This window comes from Vespa crabro, chromosome 1 (genome assembly GCF_910589235.1).
Source record: "Vespa crabro chromosome 1, iyVesCrab1.2, whole genome shotgun sequence".
Lineage (NCBI taxonomy): Eukaryota > Metazoa > Arthropoda > Insecta > Hymenoptera > Vespidae > Vespa > Vespa crabro.
Genome location: NC_060955.1, coordinates 8,820,329 through 8,845,372, shown reverse-complemented (window position 1 = coordinate 8,845,372; position 25,044 = coordinate 8,820,329). Strand labels below are relative to the sequence as shown.

The window sequence follows — 25,044 nt, the reverse complement described above, 5'->3', positions numbered from 1 at the left end:
TTTGAAACGTATGTATGTCAACACAAATTTGTACTTTGTATAATTGAACATAGAAAAATAAAGAGAAAAGCCAATCGGAATAAATGAAACAAAAAGGAATTTATAACTAATTGTAGGTATAATAATAAATATAATCCAAAGAATTACGTATTTGACAAACATTTTTAATTGAATGTAATTTCTAATTTCTAATATTGCTATATGAAAAAACATATAATGACAATAAAAACATTAACATATAAACATATAATTATCATTAGTACTACTATGATAATTCTAGTATAATATTCGTATATTTAATTGATTAGAATTTCAATATTTATTAGGAAAATTAGTCATGCAGAAAAAACTTTACAATTGAATATCACTAATAAAATTTAAAAAAGAATTTGTATCTACAGAAACTCGTATGAATGTGTACAAACTTGTACGAATTTACACGAATCTGTATTATCTTTATGAACTGGTTGTATAAATTTAAATTTATACCAAGAGATGTCACTGTAATCCAAATATCACGTAATAGTTTATATAAATATTGCGAAATTATCCTAGGAGACTAGTAAAACAAAACGATACATCGATAATACAGTTCTCTAAGTATATTATGGTAAGATGGAGACTTTAAAGTATGGCTAAATGATTCAGACGAACGCGCTTCGTTTTATTATAATAACAGATAATGGGATAGTGATTAGACTTATCGGATCGTACAGATGTCATAAATATTATTAAATTGTATTACCATCATATAAAGAAATATGAATACTTGGCAGTATCGACATTTGCTTAAACGACGTAACTTAGTGAACATAACTGGTATAATACAAAAAAATACATTCGTTGGTTATTACTGAAGGACAACATTCGCTCTTCTCATACCTTTCACTGTAATATGAATATTTTTTTATTATTATGAATCACTTATATATATCAAATATTTTTATATATAGTTTATTTCTATAATGATTCATTAAGTTTTTTTTTGTGTTATAGCACAATACATTTTTGATGTTTCAATATCAATGAAAATAAAATATCTTGACAAAGAACATTGTTTCAGATGTACTAAACATTATCATGTCATACTCTATTAATAGAAGACCCTTATTAGGGGGTGTGTCTGACAGTGAATTTGAAGATGATTTAGAAACAGAATTTGATGATCCAAATGTATCTATACCTGACGAAAAACCATTTTTAAAACAAGATGAGCCTCTTGACAGGTATGAATAAATTTGAAATTTATAGATATTACTACTACATGTCACTAATATAATATCATTACTAAATTTTGTATTTAATAAGATCTAAACAAATTTTCTTTTATTTATAGATATAACTTTGCTTATATAGTTTTTTACCTGCTTGGAATAAATATATTAATTCCATGGAGTTTTTTCATTACTGCAGATGATGTAAGTTTAATATATATATATATATATGTTTTATATATATACATACACATATATATACATATATACATACATACATACATATATATTATTATTTGATTGATATGATTCATATGTATCAGAAAATATTTCAACTTTATCAATATAATTTTAGTATTGGATGTACAAATTTCGACAAATTCATGATAATGATACTAGAACTTCTAATTATAATTATACTGAAAATTTAGAAACAAAGACAGATCTTCAAGCTAGTTTTACTTCTTATTTAAATGTAGCAAGTGCTTTACCAAATACGTTATTTCTAATACTAAATACATTTATCAGCAAAACGTAAGTATTACTTTTAAATATAGATACAATAAAGTTATCTTATTACTGTTATCATGAAAAAGTAATCAAATTTTTAGGATACCTTTAAGAACAAGAATGATAGGATCTCAATGTATTATTCTTCTATTATTTATCATGACAACTGTATTTGTGAAAATAAATACAGACAAATGTAAGTAAAAATCATGCAAGTAAATAAAAATAAATATTTAATTAAATTATTTTATATTTTCAGGGCAAGCTACATTTTTAGTAATTATTTTGACTATCGTAGCATTTGTCAATGGTACGTAAATATTAAAATTTATTAATGTCTAAAATCTATAAAAACTGAAATTTTTATACATTTTTTAGCTGCAAGTGCAATTTTTGGAGGTAGTTTAATGGGTATAGTTGGACGTTTTTCTCCAAAATATATAACTGCTATGTCTGGGGGCCAAGCTTTAGGAGGCATATTTACAGCTTTAGCAGAAGTAATCTCTCTTTGGATTGGTGCTAGTCCTGTACTTTCAGGCTTAATGTATTTTATTATTGGAGATACTATATTGCTTCTCTCTTTAATTGCTTATATAATTTTAGAAAAAGCAGTAAGTCTTTAAGTAGATATAAGTTATATTTCTTTTCTTTCTTTGATAATAATTTGGTTAGCAAGAATAATTGATATTATTTTTTTTTATCACAAATAGGTATTTACAATTTTGTTATGACTCTTTTAATATATGCTAAGCCACTTATGGTAATGATCAAATCATTAACATACATATATACAAGTAAAATCCACATTGTACCATCTGCATTATCTTAATCGTATTGTGTGAATTTATTCAAAATATGCATATTTTTTTTTATTTGCAGGCATTCTTTAAGCATCATATGCTGGATAAGTTTCCTGAACGTATAGAATCAGATTTTTCTGTTAATGCAGAAGTAATGTTTTCACAAGTACATACAATTTCATATATAAATATTATTAAAAAAATTTGGCATTATGGTATTAGTGTATTTCTTGTATTCTTTATAACCGTCACAGTTTATCCAGCTATAACTGTACTAGTTGAAAGTGAAAATAAAGGAAAGGGATATGCTTGGAATGGTTTGTTAATTTTTTTTTTTTATCTATGTATATACATATACTCATAATTTTAAAGAAATTTGAAAATTTTTCTATTTGTTTTAGATACATACTTTGTACCTGTGGTAACATATCTAATTTTTAGCACAGGTGATTATGTTGGTAGAGTTTTATCAGGCATTTTACAAATGGTAAATAAAAATTACTATTATGATCTTATTAGAAAGTATCTTATATACAGTAATATACATATTTATTACAGCCTAGAAGTAAACCATACCACGTCATATTCTTAAGCATAACAAGAATTGTTTTTATACCAGCTTTGATGTTTTGTAATGCACAACCAAGACATCATTTACATGTTTATATACACAATGACATTTACTACATTTGTATAACTATTTTATTTGCTGTAACTAATGGTTATTTGTGTAATTTATCATTTATATTAGCTCCAACGTGAGTATTTTATTATATATTTTATGTTTGATGGAACTAATAATTTTTATATGTTATCTTTTTGTACAGAATGGTAAACACACAAGAAAAAGAAATTGCATCTGCGATGATGGGGGCTTTCCTTGGTATAGGATTAACAACTGGCGCAGCTCTTAGCCTTTACATGGTTAAAGCTTTGTAATATAACCAAGGTATATACTTAATTTTATTGGCTTTTATACCACTCAAACATAAATATATTGTTAATTTTAAATCCTTTTAGAATTTAATACATTTGAAGATAATTTTTCATATAAGTATTATTAAATATCATTGTAACTACATTTTATAATTTCCTATATGATACATTACTCTATTTTAAAACATGGTTTTCAGGGTATTACGACAAAATGTATTATTATTATCACAATTTAAATGTAGTTAGTAATTAAATAGTAAAAAAATATGAGAAGTAAATGCAGAGATGTTTGTACAATAATAGAAATATAAGTATCAATGGTGGTTTCCATAATATTTTAAAATAGTAATATTGTAATGTAATAAAACACAATGGTAGAATATTATCGTTATATGAATAATTTTAGATATATAAAAAAGTGTTAACTGTATCACATTTTTATGATTCTTTGACAAAATTTATATAAATGTTTTCATATAATAATTTTATAATATTGTCACCAGTAAAACTTTTATAAATATGCATAAAAACTTGTATGTTTCTCAAGTGGTATGAAAATTTTAGCATAAAATATCGAAATTCTAGTCACATAAATCAGCATTTATTAATACATTCTTGTTTGAATGTCTCATGTACAGAGTCTATTATAACTAAGTGATATAAAGCAAAGAAGAAAATAATTACGGAATATATTGTTATTTGCACATTTTATTATTTACTCTCTATTTCATATTTCAAAAAATGTGTATAGTTTGTTATGTATTAGATAAATTTAAAATATTTATAGAATAAATATCATAATAAACTTATTTGTTTCATTCGTACTCAGTTCTTTTGCCAACAAATTTTAATCTCCTTGTTCACAGCAAAAGTAATTACAAAGTAATATGAATACTCATAACTATAAATAACAAAATGCTCACTTATTGGAGCTTGCACAACCCTCATGATTTCAGTTGATGTTGCTTGTCAGTAAGTGGTACAAATACTACGCCCATTAATGACTTTTGTTCAATTTCTCCATTCATTTTTTTGTCAATCTGGACTAAAGTCTGATTGGAAGAATCTGGACCTACAGGAATTATCAATCTTCCTCCAAAAGCTAATTGATCAATTAGCTATAAAACAAATTAAGTTTTTTAGTATATTGCAATATTTTATGAAATTAAAAAAGAATATCATGAATCAATTCTGAGCTCTTACAGGTTGAGGTACTTCCTTTGCTGCTGCTCCAACATGAATAACATCATAAGGTGCTTTTGGTGGATATCCTAATCTTCCATCTCCAACTATAAATGGCAATCCTTTAATAATGTACAAATAAATAACATAAATTATCAATGATTAAAGAATCTCAATTTACCAACTAATTCAATACGTCCATAAGTAAGAAACTTTGGATAACAGCTTTCTATGTTTGCTTTAGCTATTTCTTGAAGTTCTGGAATATGTTCAATTCCTATAGCTGTTCCATAAGGTCCTAACATATATGCCATGCAGGTTGTCAAATAACCAGATCCTGATCCAACATCTAATGCTCTTCCACCAACGCGTAATTTGTCTTGAAGTAATTCCAAGACATGTGCATGCTAAACAATTCTCATTTGTATTCCAATTTTTCATTTTCTTTCATCTTCAGTTCTTAACTATTTTATATAAATACTTATATCATTTTTCAAAAAAAATCAAAATAAAATGTTTAAAACTTAATGTAATCAATAATATAATATATAATACAAAAATAATAAAAATAAATACCATATGTGGAGCACTTATTGTTGCTCCAAATCCAAGTTTTTGTGGAGCATCAATATAAGCAACAGGTAAATCTATAAAATATTTTCTATCAACAGCATACATAGCATCATAAACATGTTGTGATTTAATAATACCTGATCCTGCAAATAGTATTTTTATTTGAGAACAATATTAAAAATTAATTACAAATTAAGTAATAAAATGAAATTAAAGGAAAATAAGAAAGGATATGCCATGTCAAAATATTGTGTTTATAACAACTTGACATGTCAACTTATTGGTCAATTTGTAGGTATCGAAACCTTATGAATTCGATATAATATTACTTACGTCTTAAATGAAACATCAAATATAGGTTGTTTTTCGTTTTAAATCGTCCAAAGGTAGACATTTCATACGTATATACCGCAGCCAAAAACAAGGCTAGCGGTACCATAAAATATTTTATTTTCGATAGAGAATGAATTTTGAATAATTGTGTACTTATCAGATAAACAGAAAAATTCAATCTTCTTATGATCTCATTGATCTAAAATTGTCGATAATTGCCATTAACTAAAAGTTCACAAAATATATGAAGTCAAAAACATTTTGAACAGTTTGTAGCGACCCTACACCTTAGTCACTACCGTGAAATTGGTACTTCTGAAAGATAAGATGCCAGCCAATCAAAAACAAAAGATGAGACTCGTTCTCACGTCATTCTACAAATTATTGTTAGCATTGTATCGTTCTTGAATTATATTAACATTAAATTATATCAATTGTGTTAAAATTTCCATAATTAAAATTATCTATCCTAATTAAAATCATTGCAAAATAATTTCTAAATGACCCACAATAAATTTTAGAAGTATTCTCCGAATGTTATTAAAATCATCAAATAAATAAAATATTCGCGAATATTCAAAACATTATTTAATCGTACTCGATTTAAATTCATTAAATTTTGGTGTTTGAAAAATTAATTCAACTTAATACCAATCTGAATTCAAACGATTATTAACGACATAATAAATATAATAAATTATTTTTCTAAATTAATGAAAAGAAAAAAAAATTATCTTTTTACTGAAAATAGTATCTTGGATGTCATATAATAGAAAAATAAAAAATCAATTATATCAACTGTAAACACGCAATTAACTTATTGATTTAATCACTTTCCCTGGCTATTAACAAAGCGCGTGATAAACGTATCCAAATAAATTAACATCGAATTGATATTTAAAATCATTGTTATAAAATATTTAGATCGATTACATGAACGTAATGTAGAGAATGAATTCTGAATAAGTATAGATACGGTTAACATATCTAAAAGAAAAAAGCGCCTTTAATATACAGAACATTTTATTGATGATATCAATAATCTTTAACGAAACGATAAATTTTTAAATAATTTGGAATATGTGAAGCAACAAGACATTTTGTACATTCTCGTATGGTTTCACTTAACAATCGTGCACACTTTGCACCTTCTTTAAGGGCTTCTCTGTAATTTTTGTAGATGGAATGTATCTAGGAAAATATCCCCAGTATTTTGCTTGCAGATGTAATGGTATATCACATACAGATTTATTTCCGTGTACTCAATAATCAAGAATAACACTTTCTGAAAGTAGTACTGCAATATTCTCATCAATTAACACTTCTTGCGAAAAACATAAACACTGCTGTGTGTCGCTATCACTTTCCTCATCCAAGTTAATAATGATATTTTTTTTAATTTGACCGAACGTCTATTCTTTTTATCTACATAAAAAACCCTACTTTAACTATATAGTAAACAATTTATTTTTTGCTTTTTCGTACTGACTTTTCTATAAGCACAATTTTTCTATAAGCACACTTGTCCGCCTATCTAATTTTTAAGAAACTATTTATATAATATATATAATATATATTTAATATATCAGCTCAAACATTGTTCTTTGGTTCTTACCATGCTCAACTGTTCGTCACTTTCGGGATACGCCCGAAATCTTATCGACGACATATAACTATCAGACAGCATGGTGCGCACAATTTATATATTTCCAATACTTAACAATCGACATATGTTTACATATAGCATGTCATTTCAGTGCAAGTGGTTAAAGGACGACATTTCGTAGTGTTGAATTTCACAGATCGATATGCCCAAATAATTTGATAAATAACTTCTCTTAAAGATTTTGAAAATATAGAAAATAAGCATATACACGCATCGTTCTACAATATTATTGTTTAGAAATTTGGTTATATTTTCGTAACTTGAAGATAACTGAGAAAAAGGAATTAAATGAAGGTTTTATTTTACCTTAGTTTCATATCCATAGGAATTCCATATTTGTTCAAATTTATATGGATTTAAGAGGCTTTGGTCAGTTTATTTTGATTGATCTATTTTATAATGATATTACAAATGCAGGAAATTATAATATATCAGAATTATGTAAATAATTACTTAAAATCACTTTACTATTTTCTTTCTTTTTTTTTTTTTTGTTATTTTTGTTTTTGTTTTTAAACATTTTCCTCTTATATGAATATAACTCTTGGACTAAAAAGATTTGATTTAAACATCTAATAATGGATCTAAGCATGCTTATATACAGAATACAAAATTTAAAGAAGAATACAGACTTCCTTATAAATTTAGAGATAGATAGTTATTTAATATGAAACTTATACTTTGGCAAAATAATATTTTTCAATTAATTAATCATATGAGCCAAGGAAATGAAAAAGCAGAAATCATTCTTTATTAAATATTGTATTCCTTATTCAGCTTACTGTCAGGGCTGTGCAATGTAAATCAAGTATATAACAAATGACGATATTGTTATAATTATTGAGAAGCAGCAGAAGCATCATTTATCTACATATAGAGTAGTGTACAAAGACACTTCTCATTATTAAAAAGATTCATGTTGAAGAGAGCATAAAATTTAACAAGAGAGTTTCTTGATATTCGTGCGTTTACTTAGAATTTGGAATGTAATTATCTTTGCAAAACGCTGAATGTTTATAATTCTCATCAGAGAAGGTCAGTTTATTTGTGCAGAAAAGAATCTAGCATATAAAAATACGATGATGCTGATACACTCGTAATAATTCATATGTTGCATAAGTTTGTTATGCAAGGGAAATGAATAGACCTATTCAAAATTATTATAAATTCTACACATGTCACTACAGGAAGTATCAAGTTCTACAAATACCATATTGCACATAACTGCTTTATCAGCCTGTATAATATAACGTTAGAAATATGCAAGCAGCACCATTCAATATAGCTTCTTGCCTGGCATGGGAACACCTTCGTGAATAATGATTATTAGCTTCTTTTCTTTCGTTAGAAGCGAAACAAAGACGCTGCGAAAGTTTATTCTTGATATGTCTCTACTGTAAAACCATATTGGCCTATTAATACTCTTATAGAGCTTAAAATTTAGCATCAACTTCCATGTAGTATGTACATATGAGAAATATGTATAGGCCTATCATATAATTTGTAAAGAATGTAATATAACTTATACTATACACACCAACAAGCTACTATCAAATATCCATAGAACTTTCGCTGCGCTTTAAATTATAAAGGGCTTCATGGTTTGAATAACTCGTTATACCATACGATTCTATACCTATCCAATTACACAACAGAATATATATAATATGCAAAATATATATAAGTTGCCATAACCATGTAAAAACCACATTGTTAATACACCATTTGGAATGCCAGCCATAAAACTGATATCAGTGAAATAACTTTTATAACATATATATCTAAACTGTGTCAGAAATCCAGACAATATAACTTGAAATTATTATTATCTGAAAAAGAATATCCTGAATATTTTTTCTTTTTTTTTCTTTTGTTATTAAGTAGATTTCACTTATAAAGATCAAGGGAGGATATTAGATAAGAGATGATCTGCTTGCTACACTTAGTATAAATCATATATGCATTAATAATATTGATGAATTAATCCACTTATATATACAAACAAATAATAACCTAACAAGAGCAGGAATCTTTTCCTCCTTGTTGTTCATTTGACACTCCTTGAAGACTAGTGCGACCAGGTTGACTAGGATTGTGTTGGACACCCGATTCAGCAGCATTAAGATCCAATCTAGAAAGACAATGTTTTGTTTAAAGTTGATGTAAAATGTACTCTCAATATATTTCTATTAATTTATTATTTTCTTTTAATCATATATTCTGCTTCATAAAAGAACATCTTACCGTCCATCTTGTATACTTTGAAATATTTTCTTTGCTGTCTCCAAGAAAGCTTCTTCAACATTATGCCCACTGTTTTAAAATGATAAAGAAATATAAGTTGAAGAATAAAACAATTTAACATATAAAGATTTTCAGAAGTATAATATATATATATATATTAAGCAAGCTTACGTTTTTGCACTAGCTTCAACAAACATAAGACCATTCTCATCAGCAAATTGTTTGGCTTCTTCATAAGTTACATCACGTTGATCTTCTAGATCACTCTTGTTTCCAATCAGAAATATGACCTTAAATAAAATCTGATGTTTTATTTGTTCTTCTTTCTTAATATTGTAAAAACAAAAGAATGTCTAACAAATGGACGCCAATAGAGTTACACTTTACAGATATAAATACCATTATGTACAATATCATATTTTGCATACAGTGCTTGGATTGGTCAAATTCCTCGTGTCTGTAAGCCAGCTGCTCAGATGATTATATGTAGAACGACGTGTAATGTCATAAACCATTAATGCGCCTGCAGCACCACGATAATATGATCTACATAAACAAACAATATGTTTAGTTTTATTCATAAATACTGAAATAGAAGAATAACTGTAATGATTTTTAAATACCTAGTAACAGCCCTAAATCGTTCCTGTCCTGCAGTATCCCATATTTGTAATTTTATTTTTTGACCTGCTACTTCAATAATTCTAGTACCAAATTCTACACCAATAGTATGTGGACAATCTGCCATAACTAAAAGAACAACATAAAATTCAAAATATTGAGTCAATGACTAAGTAAAAATATTATTTACAAGTGTTTCAATTGGAATCGCTTACATTTCTTTTCTGTAAACTGATGAAGTAAGCACGATTTCCCTACTCCCATATCACCTATGATAATGTACTTAAAAATATATGAATAATTGTATGGTCCAGTCGACATTTTGTACCTATAAAAGATATAAAATTGATCACTCCCTTGTGTTAAACTGTGATTTAATAAATACTTAAACTAATTATGACTTCTTATATTATAGTGCAAGTAGCAAAAAATATTATCACTTGGTATTTGAATATCATCAAAATCTAATTTTTACTTTCAAGATACATGTATATATTTCTATAGAATTAATTATACAGAAATAATATTATTATATTCAATTGTTAATAAAAATTTTCAATTGTAAGGTCAACTTAATTTAAATGATTATTATAGAAATAAATAGTTCTTTGAACAAACCTTAGGCACTGTAGACTTGAATTACACTACTGATACTAACTATTCGATATAAAAAAAAAGTGATGTCAAAATTGTTAAACGTACTCACCTCTTGTAACACGTTTACGATAAAACTTTATACTGCTTAACAATGCTTGAAATTATTCTTAACGTTAGTTTTACTGGATAAGCGACTCTCTATACCACTAAATTCAGATATATTGTCCGCGTTGAAGTAAATAGTTAAGAATCCTTTTTAACACGAGCAATATGGCAGTTCACTGTCTGTATTAATGATGGCGGAGAATAAACGTCAAACAATTTGTCATTAAAATCAAGATGATTCACTCGTAAATCTAAAGACGTTATTAAGTGTACGTAATTTATTTGAATTACTTTATTGAAATTTGTAATCGTTATTAACTAATAAGCAGAGAGGTCAAGACATATTTTGTAAATTCTACATTTCTTATGACAGCTTCGTTCTAATTTTTTATGAACGATGACTGCGCGATACACAGTCTACTTTTAGCTATCCACTCATTGGTTGACATTCTAAATATAAAAAGATATCTTGCGTGAAACGACCAATAGTATTATTTCTACGTTTCATATTATTCATGATAGAATTATGGATTGCTAGCGCGAATTTACAAGTAGAGACTATAGAAAGAAATAGTAAGGACTAGTAGGAACATACTTGATCAAACGAAAATTTATTAACATTTGAAAATACAACGAAATTGGTAGTTACGTGGCAAATCTAGTTTCCAAATTGACCGTTTTCCAACTATAGCGCTACTAACGTTGAATGTGTTTTGTATATTCGAAAATGTTCATTAAATGAACGGACTTTTATTGTGTTCTCTAACGCATCTTTAACGTTACAGAGATATTTGATTATTTAGTTTTTATATAATTTATTTTTATTTAAAATAAAGATGCATTATAAATAAAGTTGATTTAAGTATAATCATTTATTTTAAACGTTTAAAGAAATAATATTCTTATTACAATTTGTATTAAAAATAATATATTTTTGGTTATATTAATGTCATATTCATTCATTTATATTTATATTAAATTTTTAAATATATAATATACATATATATAAATATATATAAATATATATATATATATATATATATATATATATATATAACGAGATTGTAATAAAATCTCTATATTGTTTTTAGAAAATTTCAAGAATATTTGTGTCATTCCAAGCTTATATACACTGTGTATATATAATCATTTCCATGAATTTTTTATTATTGCGCATATGCGAAAATTCGATAATTCTGGAATCACGATTTCGGGAAAATTTAAGCTTTTAACTACATAGTTTGGATTATTTTATTGATGTATCTGATATGGAACATCAATGCGATTGTGGAAGTATTCATAATGATGCAGAATTAGGGGTTCAGTATAATTTATATAAGAAGATAGATATGGATAATGTTGAATGTTTAAATGAGTATGAAGAAAATAGTGGAATAACAGTATTCAAACCTTGGGAAGAAAGACTAGACACTAGTAAGGTAAATTTTATAAATATTTATTTTAATTGATTGTTATAATAGTTATGGTACATATAAAATTTCAGAATTTAATATTATTTAAGATGAATCACAATTTTGATATATTATATTGATTTTAGTTTGTGGAAAGCGATGTTGACGAGGAGCTTCTTTTCAATATACCGTAAGTTAAAGAATTTTATCTATATTTAAACTTTAAAATTAAAAAGTGAAATATAATGTTATTTGATGCAGCTTTACAGGAAATGTTAAATTAAAAGGACTTATTATAATAGGAGGTGAAGATCAATCTCGTCCAAACAAAGTAAAGTTGTAAGTATTACATAGATATATAGATATTTTTATAAATATATGTATTTGTTATGTTTTACATATAGATATAAGAATCGACCACATATGACTTTTGATGATGTTACAATAGAAGCGGATCAAGAATTTGAGCTTTGCAATGATGAAACTGGTGTACACGAATATCCTCTACGGTATGTACATATTAGAATATATTATTTAATAATTAAGATCACATAAGTGTAATATACAAATGTAGATAAAAATATTTAGATATATTTATTTCAATATAATAATAATTTTTGTCACTTAATTATTATATATAATAAATAGAAGAATGTAAGGATGCATATAAAGTATTATTTATTCATAATAGAGTCGTAAAATTCTCTACTGTTTATCACTTGAGTCTTCATTTTATTGGTAATGGTGGAGCTGAAAGATCGAAAATTTATTACATTGGCCTAAAAGGAGAATGGATGCCTGCTCATCAGCATGGTGTTACAATTTGTACTTATGAACTGATACCACAAAAGGGCAATGAACTTAAGAAAATGAATAATCAGAGCAGAGAAGTTAATTGATTTTATTTAATTATAAATTCAAATTTCAAACATTTTGATGATTAAATAAATACATTTTTCTTACTTTAATAATGCCTTCTTATTGATAAGCTATAAAGAATTGTTTCTGAATCCAAACCATTCTCACAAAGCTACCTTTTTTTTCTTAAAACAATGTTAATTATCAATTCACTCAAAATAAGGCATATAAGAGAAAAGAAGTCTCTTTATAACTGCCTAACTAAGAAAAGGAAACCATCGAGTAACGTGCTTTCAAATAATCGATAATCAAAGCGATTAACAAAATCAATTTATACGTACATATATTACATATAGGAAATTCTAAAATAAGAGCAAAAAAAATGTTAAGAGTATCTTTAGAACATGAAATAATAAAAAAGTTAATATAAACATATGCCCTATTTGACTTCATTTTCGAGATTAACTCTATCTACTTATTTTCATAAAAAATGTTCGAAATGATATCCTTGCCTGATTACAAGCCTACAAACATCTTATTAATCTTTTATTCTCTCTATATGTCTGTCATCAATGATAGTCTTATTTTTACATATTGCTCGAATTTATTGAAAATTTTATTCTATTCTTTTATAACAAGTTTCAATATTGTCAATAGCTGTTCTGTACACCATGGATTTTAGGTAATCTCTCAGGTAAAAATCCATCAGATTTAAGTCCGGTAAAAGGGTAGACCAGGCAATAGGATGTCCATTTGTTTGAAAATCAAATATTCAGAAATTGTCTAGAAAATATGGTGACAGTACATGACATAATCTACGTTCGTCTAACAAAATAATCATAGCGATATAAAATTCGGAAACGCATTCAAACAGGACATATGTTTATATGAATTTTTTAATTATTTTGATATGCTGAAACCATCCCTAAAATATTTTCCATTTATTCTGGGACATCATGTATAGCATATAGTATATATATGAACACAGGCGCAAGATATAAAAACCGGATGAAATAAAAACAATCGATTTAAGATCAATTAATATATGTAAGCATCTCTTCAAAACGTTACTCTCCTTTTTCTTATACTAACTTCTCGATCGTTGTCTATTAAATGCAGCTGTGAAGTCAATTAAAGATATATAATTACTATATTCTATAATATAATGCTGTGTTATCACATAATATACAATACTTTAAGTTTAAATTAAATGTGTGCGCGTATGCATAAGTATATCGATCAATCAATCGATTAATCGAAAATAATATCGAGTGAATGATTTTAAGAAACGAAGATATCGAGTAAGACAAAGAAAAACAAAACGCGATGATTTGAAAAACATCATAAAAAAATACAATGGGATTGGTAGAAAAGCCATTGACCATAAATAAATAGCAGGGGCAGAGGGGAAAAGTAACGTCGATCTCGTTGGCACGCTCTGAAATGTTCCTTGGAGTCGTATTTACAATCAGAATCGAAACACATGAGACTGAGAGTTGGCTGCGCGCGTTAGCGCGCTGTAGATCGCGAAACTCATGGCTCGCGCGAGTATGAGCTCCATATCGGAGATAACAAAGAAGGAGGAAACTAATAAGAACAGCAAATTAAAAGATAATGTCGGTGAAGTTTATTCGTTAATGGAAAATCATTCCTTGAGAATTCCCGCTTTAGCAAAACCACCGGACGGAGGATGGGGCTGGTTTGTCGTCTTCGCATCTTTTCTCATACACGTTATCAGTAAGTTTATCGAATTATTTTCCCCTCCTTTTTCTTCTCTTTCCTTTCACTTTCATTTCAAATCAAATCAGAGTTATGCGATTTCCGCGAAAAATGCGATCTTGATGTCCTCGACCGCATTTTTTTTTTTTTTTTAAATTTCACAATGTCTATCATAGGTCTTTGATAAAAACTTTAATCTTTCTTTCGTTTCAGTATTTATTACATAGATCGTGGTTCAATATAAAAAAAATTATATTTTCATTCATACGTTTTTAAAAAAGTTTCGACTTTTCTTTCGTTTCATTACTTGTTATATAGATCATCTTGTGGTTCAACGGCCAATGAATTTCTTGATTCCTTCAAAACACTTATGATAAAGTTCTCTCAATTACTTGTTTTCTATGTCTTTTCATGTTCACAATCGCAAAGAATTCAGAATTATTAAAAAGAGTAAAAAAATGTGATAGTAAGCATGTACTAATGCAATATCGATCAATATAGAAAATCATTTCACGATAAAGAGAGTAACGTCGAAAGATCAGAGGACATAAACTCGTACGTATATATATAACACACGTGATGCGTCATTATGTTCCCCAACTCGATTTCTTTGTTGCATTGTGAATTTGACGAAAAGAGCGTAAAATTCGTTGAAACGAACATTTTGAAAGAAAGAATATCATCTGCGAACTATCTTTAACACGTTGAATATATGTATTGTATTATGTGTTGTGTGTGTGTGTGTATGTTATATATAACACAGTATATATATATATATATATATATATATATATACATACACACATACCTATGTCGATATATGAAACTTTATTTTTTGCGAAAAATAAAACCACTTTAAAAATTTTTATATGATTTGTATATCGAATATACGTTATATATTTGTATATCGATTATTAATTATATTCTCACAAATATAGTTAACAATTGTAACAGAAAAACTGTACTAACTAAAAAATAATGCGTTTTCACTCAAAATTATTTTTTGCATAATAAATCTACTTTGAACAATAGATTTACGATAATAATAAAAATCAAGTATAAGCAATTGTGAGAACTAAGAAAGAGTAAAAGCTTTGTTAATGCGACAGACAGAAACATTTTTATTTCTATGATTGCACATGAAATTCATCGACAATAGAACGTTACAATCCATAATCGTGTTCATATTGCGTTATCATTGGAGATGACGCATTGGAAGTATGATTTTGACAGAGTCGAAAGATGTAAAGATATATTATATATTTGTCTGTGAAGAATCCACAGAAAAAAAAACGAATTTTAGATAACCTTTGTTGACTTTAATTGAAACGGTGTTTCAAAAAAAACTCGCGTAAAGCGTACTTTTACAGTTGAATACACTGTTTTTTTTCCGTACAAAAGACGAAACTTTCGGCTTGAGTCATCTTCTTATCTTTCTGTCGTTCAACTTCATCCGACCACTTTCATATCCGTTCATTAAAATGAATTTACGTTCTCATACCGTCAATGAGCATTAAAGTATATTCTTCGATCATTTTGATCACAAATTTCATTGAAAAGAAAAGAAAAGAGAAGAAATAATCAGTTAATGTGTTAACAATTTATTTCATTTGACTTAACGGTTATATAGTTTCAACTTAGCATATAATCAGCGTTTTAACTGTAAAACGTGTACATTACAACCAGAGAAGGTCAAACCTATCATTTTCCTTGTTAGAATAATGATAAATTTCGTAATGCAATTAATAATCAACATGAAACATATTTTCAACGATCTCAGAAACAAGTTCTATTATAATATTCGTCGAATCACGCACGATACCAACGAAATTGAAAAATTTATGTATTACTTTACAATGAAATGAGCATGCAAAATAAAATTAGATCGACGGTCCACTTCGAACGTCAACAAAAATTTTATCTTTATTACTCACGGCTGATAGTTATGAGTTACTGCTTACATTTTAATAGGTCACTCGATGTAGTTTGTAATATATTTAATATTGATTAGTTTTCGAAAGGAAATCTTATCAGGTAATATTTTTTTAAACGACTATTGGAAGATTAATGTTTTTAATATTAGTAAATGATATCTGTCTCATTAAGCATTTATATTCATATTGTTCGTTAGTTATAGTTTCAGTTCGTATGCTTCAATTTATATCGTAGCAGGTAATGACTGATTCTTTTCAATTAGGTAATCGCAGGATCGTTATTAAATCTTTGCCTTCTACTGATACCATTTTCTAATCTAAAATTTATAAGTCATTTTCGATTAATAAACATTACTATATATTAGTTTCTTTAATAAAAATTAATATCAGACTTGGAATTTTAAGGGATCCATTTTCTTTCTCTTATACCTTATCCATATCTTGTTAACAAACTTTATATCAGTTTCTTTAATAAAAATTAATACGAAAGTCTAATTTTTTTTTATGTCTTGTTCGTTTCTTATTAACAGCCGATGGAGTGACCTATTCTTTCGGTGTATTTTATTTGGAACTTCTTTATTACTTCGAGGAGGGAAAAGGTGCTACTGCCTGGATTGCTTCGATACTCGTCGGGGTAACTTTGTGTTCAGGTAAGATCGATCAATTTCATGATAATTCATTTTATAATTTCTTTGACATTCATTTGAAGGTCCGATATCTGGATCTTTTGTGAATAAATATGGTTGTCGAGCGGTTACTATAGCTGGCTCGATTTTCGCCAGTGCTTGTCTATTAGCCAGTGTCTGGGCAAGTAGTATCATTATGTTATACTTTACCATTGGCTTTGGAACAGGTAAGTAAAATGAAATAATTTTCTTTGAACCATTCTTAGATTGCTATTATTTGCAGTTACAATATTATTGTTATATGTAACCCATATTCACAGGTTTGGGCTTTGGATTAATATATTTACCAGCCATAGTAAGCGTTACTTGTTACTTCGAAAAGTATCGTTCTTTAGCAACAGGTATAGCGGTTTGTGGTTCAGGTTTAGGAACTCTTATTTTTGCTCCTTGTTTGGAATCTCTTATATCAAATTATGGATGGAGAGGAGCAATGATGATATGTTCCGGTATTGTTTTGAATTGTATTATACTTGGAGCATTTTTCAGACCACTTGAAATTTCAATGCTTAAAAAGAATCATAATTCAAAGGTATAGTCTAAAAATAATTTAATGTAAAAAGAAAATTAATGTAATTTTAGGGATGTAATCTGCATCAAAATGTTTCTATTTTAGGGCATATCTGAAAAACTACAAAGTATAAATAAATCTTCTACGTTTACTAAACGACAAGAACGTTCGGATGAAGTAATCAATCCGGAAAACAATATAAAATTCAATGTAGTTAACTTTGAAAAGAAAGTTATGCCAAGTAGTATGAGGACTGCTTTAAGTCAGCCTATATTAATTACTAAAGTCAGCAGTCACCATAAAGAATCACTTATAAGAACATTTGGAAGTAGCGAAGAAACCAAGTGCCATAATGGATTACATCACGGCAGTCTGGAGAACATTCGTAATTATTTGTCTGTATCTCCTGCATTCAGATTTATTAGTATTCTGACTTTATTGCTCTTTGTTGGTTTTTCCATTATTATCTTATCAATAGATCTAAGTTGCATTATACAAAATCGTTATTAAATTGCTTGATAAATGCTTTTAATGATCTAAAATTGATATATTAACAAAATTTATTGTATGCATTTACAGTAAATCTTTGATTGTTGATAATAAAGAGGACATTATTCCTCTAGATACATACTCTAAAAATATATCAAACATAGGTAAAATTAAAAGGACTGAAAATAATATGGCGTTACCCTCTAAATCTGAAAAAAAAATCAATGTACTTCAAGAGATTATGGACACTTCTCTATTAAAGAATCCTTTGTTCATTATTTTTACTCTTTCCAATTTTTGTACCAGTATTGGATTTAATGTGCCTTATGTATATCTACTGGTAAATAATTTATTGTTCACATTTTGTAGATTTTAAAAGTATTTAAACTGTTTTTTTTTCTTTTTACAGCCACAAGCAGAAGAACGAGGAATAAATAAAAGTTTAGCTAGTTATTTACTTGCAATTATTGGAGTAGCCAATACTTTAGGTCGTATTATTTTGGGATATATATCTGATAAGCCATGGATCAATCGACTCCTTGTATACAATATTTGTCTCACGGTCTGTGGAATAGGTAAGTATTGATTTCTAAATAATATAGAAATCAATAATTAATAATTTCCTATGAAAGAGCAACCTATAAAATTACACCTCTTATTGTAGCTACAATATTGAGCACTTTTTGTACCAATTTTACTGCTTTTGCATTTTATTGTATTATTTATGGTTTTACTGCTGGAGCATACGTAGGCCTTACTTCCGTTATTCTAGTAGATTTATTAGGCTTAAATCGTCTTACAAATGCTTTTGGACTGTTATTACTTTTCCAAGGCTTTGCATCTCTTCTTGGACCACCTGTAGCAGGTAAAAAAATAAAATGCAGAATTATCTATAATATTATTAAATGTCTTATTTTTTCCAGGTTGGTTATACGATGGACTTGCTTCATACGACCCTGGTTTTTATACTGCAGGCAGTATGATCGCTATTAGTGGTTTGATGTTATTTTTTATTCCTGTACTTCAACAAAAAGAAAATGCAAAAGAATCTAATAGATTAAGTATTATGAATTCTCAATCAGCATAGACTGAATAAAACAATTACGCGTATCCTTATACAAAAACTTCTTATAATAATAATAAAACGATAATAAGAAATATGTAAATTTTACAAATACTAATTTCTAACGCCTAAAATAAAACAATATTACTTTACCAAACTATGGTTATCAAAATTAAACCAAAAATGATAAAATTCTGTTATTAATAACCTTAGAATTTTACAATGAATGTCTTACAATATTAGTAAAAAGTAAATGAAACATAATAACAAAACTTTGTCCGTCCTATTTAAAAAGTGACATTTATCCGACGCATCTGAATTGCGCATGTACACAAAAATCCTTTATCCTATTAGAACCAATGAAATTGTTTAGAGAGTATAATGTGTTTGCATAGTAATGGAAGACGCGACAGAAGAGAACAAAGAGAGCCTTCATCTTTGAATGATATACTTCCATTAATAAGCTAATCAATTTATAAATTCAATGTTTCATTTTTTATTCAAAGCTAAATACGAGTTAAATTAGAAATTCAACATTTATTAGCTTAAATATTTCATATTCAATCAGAATTACTAGAAATTGATTAGAAAAAATATCAATTCGTACAGTTGGATTACATTTATGAACTTGCCTTTATGATACGCTTTCCGATTGTATCGCAAAACCTCGGTGAGTTTTCGAACGCTTGAAAAGGCAAGTTCTTTGCTTTATTTTGTATTTGATACCATTTTAACGTTCGTCGTCTTCTCGTTATATTCAGATATCACTTTCGTACGTGATAGAGTACGGCTTTGTTAAGATTATCAGGGAACACGGTGAAGTTAATTGAATAATAGCAGAAATGTTGAAAATCGCATTGCTTATTCTATTTTGCGCCATATCAGGTACGTATGCAAAACCATAATATATTACTATAATTTTAATGCAAATGGCAGATGGTGCATGAGAAGTTCATGACGTAGCAATATATAAGTAATTTTCCGTTTAGAAATAAAAGGAGATTTTTGAAACTTTGGTGTGTTCATACTTAGCGAATGTGATCGCTGGTTTCTGTCTTTCTTTTTTTTTATTATTATTATTATTATTATTTTCAATATAAAGAGTTGAAAACATATTGAACTGAAGCACTTTTTGTTTCTGACAATCGGTAAAAAAAAAGATTAGAAGAAAAAAAGACGAAAGCTTCATTTGTATGATGTTTATGAAAGATAGAATCAGATTTCTTACGAAACCAATAAGAATGAAGCATTTATATTCGAGCAACTAAATTTAATCTCAGTCCATCGTATTAGTTAAAGAATTTGAAAGTTACACTAAGCCATTAATACGATAAAACATCCGTTTGCAATCGCAAGCAAGCGAAATACAATTCCTATTCTAAGATTACTCTTTATTTAAAAATGATTCGATCGATACTCTTAATTAATCGTTTTGTTACTGTTAATGTTTCATTGTAAGGATTAAAATGTACCATTTCAAAGATAAGTTTCAAATTTTGCATACTTTTTAAAGAACGTGTAAACATTTCATTTAATTACTTCAATTACTCCTGTAGTTTTTCGAATCTAAATCTTATTACTTTGCTTGTTGCAATACGATAGTCTATAAATTAACACACATACATTATATCATCTTGTAAATTTCTAATCTTTTTGTATTCTAAGAACAATTTTAATGATAATTGGATTTCTAACATATTATATCATAAAAGCAAAAAAGAAATTTCATATGTAGATACTTTTATGCAGATAGATATATAATCTACAGCATAACATATATATTACATAAGATATCAGAAAGAAAATGGATGAAGTTATAACATTGATATTTATATTTGCAATTATTCATATTTTTTTTACATGTAGCAGAATGGATTATATATATAAATTATAATATGTATAATATAAATATAATATATATATATATAAAATTTATTAATTTATTAATTATTTACAATGAACACTTTTCATAATATGCATTCTGTTTAATATTCTAATATAAAAATAAAAAATCTCTTTCATAATAAAAATATGAAGTATGTACGCATCGAAAATCAATCGAAATTGGTATTTGATATGATAGGCGGATTTTTATCACAAAAAAATATAGAAATATCTTAAACTTTATTAAACAAAAAAATTTTTATCATACAAAGATATAGATGTATCTTGAACATTAATAAACGAAACTACGCGAGATAACATGTTTACCGCGAAATAATCAACGTATGCTATTTAATGTGCTAACGAATGTACTGAACACTCGTAAATGTAGAAAGAATAAAGACACAAACCATAGATAGAAAGTGACAACAAAAAATTCTGATAAGAAATACATATATTTTCCACTATTCGACGATATTTTACGAACATGTATTGTTTGTGTATATATCGTGATTTTATATCATATTCAAAGATTAATTATAAAATATTATATTATTTAAATTTTAATATTTTATAGATTATGGTATAAGCGGACAGTCTAATGATGAGATACAGGTATCAATTAAACCTATGGATGCAACAGAAATTAAAAAATTAAAATCTGTAATTTCAAATTCAAATTTTACTTCAAATGAAACAGCTTCACAAACACAACAAGCTTCAAAAAATTCAAATGTAACAGTTTCTAATGTAGCAGCACCAAAACCACAAACAGAAACTGTTGCGTCAAGTACAATTACTATTAAAAATGAAGATTCTTTTACGCCAAATACTCGAAATATTGAAAATACATCTGCAAATACTCTCATCAATCAAAGTTCGTCCAAAGATGTTGAAAATGTTCTTGAGAAAGATTTAAATAAATCTATTCTAATTAAACCTTCTGTTAAACCTGTACCTTTATCATCTACTCCAATTATTTTCCAATCTATTACTATAGCACCAATTGATTCTGTACCAGTTCCAAAACCTGGAAAGTGGATACTTAATCAAACCGGTGAAATTTGTATTATTATTAGTATGGCTGTACAGTTTAACATTTCTGATGTTTCTGAAAAAGATAACCAGGTTTGTATAATTTCAAAAATGTTAAGAAAGAGTTAAGTTTTCCAATTTTAAACTTTTATTAAAGACTATTGTTATGTTTCAGACAATATACAAAGTATTCAACCTGCCTGATAAAAATAATATGACTAAAGTATCTGGCTCATGTGGACATTTAGAGCAAAATATAACTTTGCAATGGAATGAGACTGCAAATGTAACAAATAACTTTGTTCTTCACTTTATCAAAAATGATACCACAAAACAATATTCTTTTCATCATTTAGAACTCACTCTTACTGAAGGAAGTAAGAATTGTTTTATTAGAAAGTACCTCTTTCTCTCTTTATCAATATAAATTATTTTTTAAGATCTTTATCTGTTATGAATGTTTTATTATTAATTCGTTAAATTTATTAATTATTTTTATATTTTAATTTTTGTTACAGACAAAACTTCAATGTTTGTACACAATGCAACACTATTTTCTATTGGATTGAGTAATTCATACAGATGTTTAAAACAACAAAATTTCACTTTGAACTCAAATAAAATAGTAGGATATTTAATGATATCTGATTTACAATTCCAGGCCTTTAAAGAAGACAAAAATGTAGATTTTGGTGAAGGTAAATGATCTTCCTCAAGGTTTATACTAAATTTATTTTTGTTTTGAAATAAATTAAAATAATTATTAATATATTTTAAATATAAGAAAATAATATTTTTATCTGTTATTTCTGTTTAGTTAAAGATTGTAAACTGGATACACCAGATATTGTTCCAATAGCTGTGGGTTGTGCACTGGCAGGTTTGGTAATCATTGTACTGATCGCTTATCTTATAGGACGTAAGCGAAGCCAAGCACGTGGTTATCTTAGTATGTAATCTGCTTGAAGTCAGATTTTTTACTGGTCAGTTTATAATTTTTTCTTATATAAATTTTGCATTACAAGAATCAGTTATACTACAAATTTATCTAATTACTCATTGTGCTCATAGACTATAAATGAATCTATACAGTTAAAGTATAAAACTTTTTGTTCATAAAGTTACTACTAAAATTATAATGCCAAGCAGTTAATTAGTAAGATAGTTTTAAGGTATGTATAGCCGAGAATTTGCAGTTTATAAAAAGTGAAAGTTGCAATACTATGCTATATCTATGTATATCTGTACGTTTCGATGAGCGAATTATCTTCTAGAGGTTGAATCTCGTGGAAACGTGTGAGTTGGTATTGTTGGAGTAATGGTGTATCACAAGCGGCAGTATTCTTTAAATAAGTATAACAAATCTGAGGAGGCATTGTTTAATTTATTATATACAGACGTATAAAGAATTATATAATTGCCGAATATTTACAATCATTAAGTGTCTCATAAAAGATCTAATTATTTCGTTTTAGAATAAAAGAATGTAAATTTTTATTATTATTTGCATAGAGAAATTTAATAGAATACAAAATGTTAGTAAAATTTATTTGTCATCCTTATTGCTTTTTCTTGAGGAATTACTGTTGGTAAATGCGAAAGACTGTGATCTCTGATATATATATATATATTTTTTTTTGTTGACAAAAATATGAAAGGGCATGGATTATATGGATTTACGTAGATAATCCTGCTTCTGCCCACCCTTTCGCATAAATGAACATGTAAAATTAGATGAATATAGGCCGTGTATGCTACTCCAGAAGATACTGTTAAATCATTAGCCATTAGAGTTGCCTTGTCTTTTTTTAAATGAATTCCTGTTTATTCAAATAATTAGTTACCTATTAACTTTTAGAGTACGAAGCAGGATGGAGCTGAGCACTCAATATGGCCATTGTTTATTTTAAAATAAAAATTAATATCAAATTTTAAACTTTCTCCATGATAATTGATAACAATGTGCAAATATAAAACATAAAGGAACATTCTTTTGAAAATTCAATTTATCTTAAAAACGCAAAGAAATTTGTGTGTAAGTAATAAATTGAAATAATTACAGAGTCATATATTAGTTATTAGGCCATAGTGAGTTTTCTAACAGTAGTCTAAAGGTTAAATGTGATTTATAATCGATATAATATTATGATGAAAATATTTACAATTGAGTTATGGAAAAATTATTTTTCATATTATATGAATTAATTATGAATAAAGGATGCTAATTAATAATTTATCATAATGGCCAACAAAATTTTTATATTAATTAATATATTATCCGACTTTTATTTACGGCATAAAAATGAATTTTTATTTGAAAATTAATTTTTACCGGGTTTTTTCCAAGTTATTACTTTTATAATCTTCACGTGTTGTCTAACAGATTGTTAGATGTAAATTTTTCTAATAAATTATATTTAATATTCGGAGTATTTTGAAATTTAAGGAAAAATAATTTAATTACTTTGTATTGTTTTATACAATATATACATTATTATTACATGATCGATTAAGAAAAAATAAAAAAATAAACCGTAAAGAAAGTACTGTATATAGTGCATGAATTATAATAAACTTGGGATTATAAACATGTATTGTAGTTGTAAAGGTGCTTCGTTTGTTGGTAATAAAATTAAGATATTTCGAAAAATTTCATTGTTGAGTATTCTAACTTG

At 27.0% G+C, this 25,044-nt stretch overlaps 6 protein-coding genes across 7 annotated transcripts; 4 read left to right on the top strand and 2 right to left on the bottom strand.

Annotated features, from left to right (window-relative positions):
• Positions 1–585: 585 nt before the first annotated feature.
• LOC124423139 (equilibrative nucleoside transporter 3) lies at positions 586–4,140 on the top strand. Its single transcript, XM_046960580.1, has 11 exons — positions 586–890; positions 1,064–1,226; positions 1,337–1,418; positions 1,570–1,748; positions 1,826–1,920; positions 1,984–2,034; positions 2,103–2,335; positions 2,604–2,841; positions 2,926–3,011; positions 3,083–3,282; positions 3,352–4,140. Exons 2-11 carry the CDS (start codon positions 1,081–1,083, stop codon positions 3,461–3,463), a joined length of 1,422 nt encoding a protein of 473 aa, XP_046816536.1. The 5' UTR covers positions 586–890; positions 1,064–1,080; the 3' UTR covers positions 3,464–4,140.
• LOC124423218 (protein-L-isoaspartate(D-aspartate) O-methyltransferase-like) lies at positions 4,040–5,832 on the bottom strand. 2 transcript variants are annotated; one of them, XM_046960763.1, is made up of 6 exons: positions 5,549–5,832; positions 5,353–5,358; positions 5,219–5,289; positions 4,824–5,049; positions 4,664–4,749; positions 4,040–4,578 (listed from the first exon to the last, which is right to left on the bottom strand). In XM_046960763.1, the coding sequence occupies exons 1-6, from the start codon at positions 5,652–5,654 to the stop codon at positions 4,405–4,407; spliced, it is 669 nt and encodes a 222-aa protein (XP_046816719.1). In that variant the 5' UTR covers positions 5,655–5,832; the 3' UTR covers positions 4,040–4,404. The 2 variants fall into 2 exon arrangements, with proteins under 2 accessions (XP_046816719.1, XP_046816714.1); XM_046960758.1 differs by having other exon boundaries at positions 5,219–5,358; positions 5,549–5,831.
• Positions 5,833–7,565: 1,733 nt separating this feature from the next.
• LOC124423230 (ras-related protein Rab-14) lies at positions 7,566–11,194 on the bottom strand. Its single transcript, XM_046960774.1, has 7 exons — positions 10,786–11,194; positions 10,295–10,407; positions 10,082–10,208; positions 9,887–10,004; positions 9,630–9,748; positions 9,459–9,527; positions 7,566–9,345 (listed from the first exon to the last, which is right to left on the bottom strand). Exons 2-7 carry the CDS (start codon positions 10,398–10,400, stop codon positions 9,228–9,230), a joined length of 657 nt encoding a protein of 218 aa, XP_046816730.1. The 5' UTR covers positions 10,401–10,407; positions 10,786–11,194; the 3' UTR covers positions 7,566–9,227.
• Positions 11,195–11,491: 297 nt separating this feature from the next.
• Positions 11,492–13,161, top strand: LOC124423241 (PITH domain-containing protein GA19395). Its single transcript, XM_046960785.1, has 6 exons — positions 11,492–11,643; positions 11,873–12,220; positions 12,340–12,383; positions 12,455–12,532; positions 12,598–12,702; positions 12,885–13,161. The coding sequence occupies exons 2-6, from the start codon at positions 12,050–12,052 to the stop codon at positions 13,090–13,092; spliced, it is 606 nt and encodes a 201-aa protein (XP_046816741.1). The 5' UTR covers positions 11,492–11,643; positions 11,873–12,049; the 3' UTR covers positions 13,093–13,161.
• Positions 13,162–14,368: 1,207 nt separating this feature from the next.
• Positions 14,369–19,553, top strand: LOC124423117 (monocarboxylate transporter 12-B-like). The gene is made up of 9 exons (XM_046960527.1): positions 14,369–14,788; positions 17,235–17,354; positions 17,414–17,557; positions 17,651–17,919; positions 18,004–18,293; positions 18,478–18,727; positions 18,797–18,962; positions 19,052–19,252; positions 19,311–19,553. The coding sequence occupies exons 1-9, from the start codon at positions 14,587–14,589 to the stop codon at positions 19,472–19,474; spliced, it is 1,806 nt and encodes a 601-aa protein (XP_046816483.1). The 5' UTR covers positions 14,369–14,586; the 3' UTR covers positions 19,475–19,553.
• A 572-nt stretch (positions 19,554–20,125) lies between these two features.
• On the top strand, positions 20,126–25,019 carry LOC124423177 (lysosome-associated membrane glycoprotein 1). Its single transcript, XM_046960670.1, has 5 exons — positions 20,126–20,335; positions 21,912–22,462; positions 22,545–22,746; positions 22,888–23,067; positions 23,187–25,019. The coding sequence occupies exons 1-5, from the start codon at positions 20,293–20,295 to the stop codon at positions 23,324–23,326; spliced, it is 1,116 nt and encodes a 371-aa protein (XP_046816626.1). The 5' UTR covers positions 20,126–20,292; the 3' UTR covers positions 23,327–25,019.
• The last annotated feature ends 25 nt before the right edge of the window (positions 25,020–25,044 follow it).

Excerpts from the sequence above, each read along its gene's own strand:
- LOC124423230 (XM_046960774.1), bottom strand. The coding sequence starts at position 10,400 with ATGTCGACTGGACCATACAATTATTCATATATTTTTAAGTACATTATC. Across the intron at positions 10,209-10,294 it reads TCAGTTTACAGAAAAGAAAT|TTATGGCAGATTGTCCACAT; the intron begins GTAAGCGATTCC and ends TTGTTCTTTTAG. Across the intron at positions 9,346-9,458 it reads CAAAGTATACAAGATGGACG|ATTGGATCTTAATGCTGCTG; the intron begins GTAAGATGTTCT and ends TTGTCTTTCTAG.
- LOC124423218 (XM_046960758.1), bottom strand. The coding sequence starts at position 5,654 with ATGGTACCGCTAGCCTTGTTTTTGGCTGCGGTATATACGTATGAAATG. Across the intron at positions 5,050-5,218 it reads CAATAAGTGCTCCACATATG|CATGCACATGTCTTGGAATT; the intron begins GTATTTATTTTT and ends AGAATTGTTTAG. Across the intron at positions 4,750-4,823 it reads TGGACGTATTGAATTAGTTG|TTGGAGATGGAAGATTAGGA; the intron begins GTAAATTGAGAT and ends TGCCATTTATAG.
- LOC124423177 (XM_046960670.1), top strand. The coding sequence starts at position 20,293 with ATGTTGAAAATCGCATTGCTTATTCTATTTTGCGCCATATCAG. Across the intron at positions 20,336-21,911 it reads TCTATTTTGCGCCATATCAG|ATTATGGTATAAGCGGACAG; the intron begins GTACGTATGCAA and ends AATATTTTATAG. Across the intron at positions 23,068-23,186 it reads AAATGTAGATTTTGGTGAAG|TTAAAGATTGTAAACTGGAT; the intron begins GTAAATGATCTT and ends ATTTCTGTTTAG.
- LOC124423139 (XM_046960580.1), top strand. The coding sequence starts at position 1,081 with ATGTCATACTCTATTAATAGAAGACCCTTATTAGGGGGTGTGTCTGAC. Across the intron at positions 1,749-1,825 it reads AATACATTTATCAGCAAAAC|GATACCTTTAAGAACAAGAA; the intron begins GTAAGTATTACT and ends TCAAATTTTTAG. Across the intron at positions 1,921-1,983 it reads GAAAATAAATACAGACAAAT|GGCAAGCTACATTTTTAGTA; the intron begins GTAAGTAAAAAT and ends TTATATTTTCAG.
- LOC124423241 (XM_046960785.1), top strand. The coding sequence starts at position 12,050 with ATGGAACATCAATGCGATTGTGGAAGTATTCATAATGATGCAGAATTA. Across the intron at positions 12,384-12,454 it reads GAGCTTCTTTTCAATATACC|CTTTACAGGAAATGTTAAAT; the intron begins GTAAGTTAAAGA and ends TATTTGATGCAG. Across the intron at positions 12,533-12,597 it reads CGTCCAAACAAAGTAAAGTT|ATATAAGAATCGACCACATA; the intron begins GTAAGTATTACA and ends TTTTACATATAG.
- LOC124423117 (XM_046960527.1), top strand. The coding sequence starts at position 14,587 with ATGGCTCGCGCGAGTATGAGCTCCATATCGGAGATAACAAAGAAGGAG. Across the intron at positions 17,558-17,650 it reads TACCATTGGCTTTGGAACAG|GTTTGGGCTTTGGATTAATA; the intron begins GTAAGTAAAATG and ends CCATATTCACAG. Across the intron at positions 18,963-19,051 it reads TCTCACGGTCTGTGGAATAG|CTACAATATTGAGCACTTTT; the intron begins GTAAGTATTGAT and ends CTCTTATTGTAG.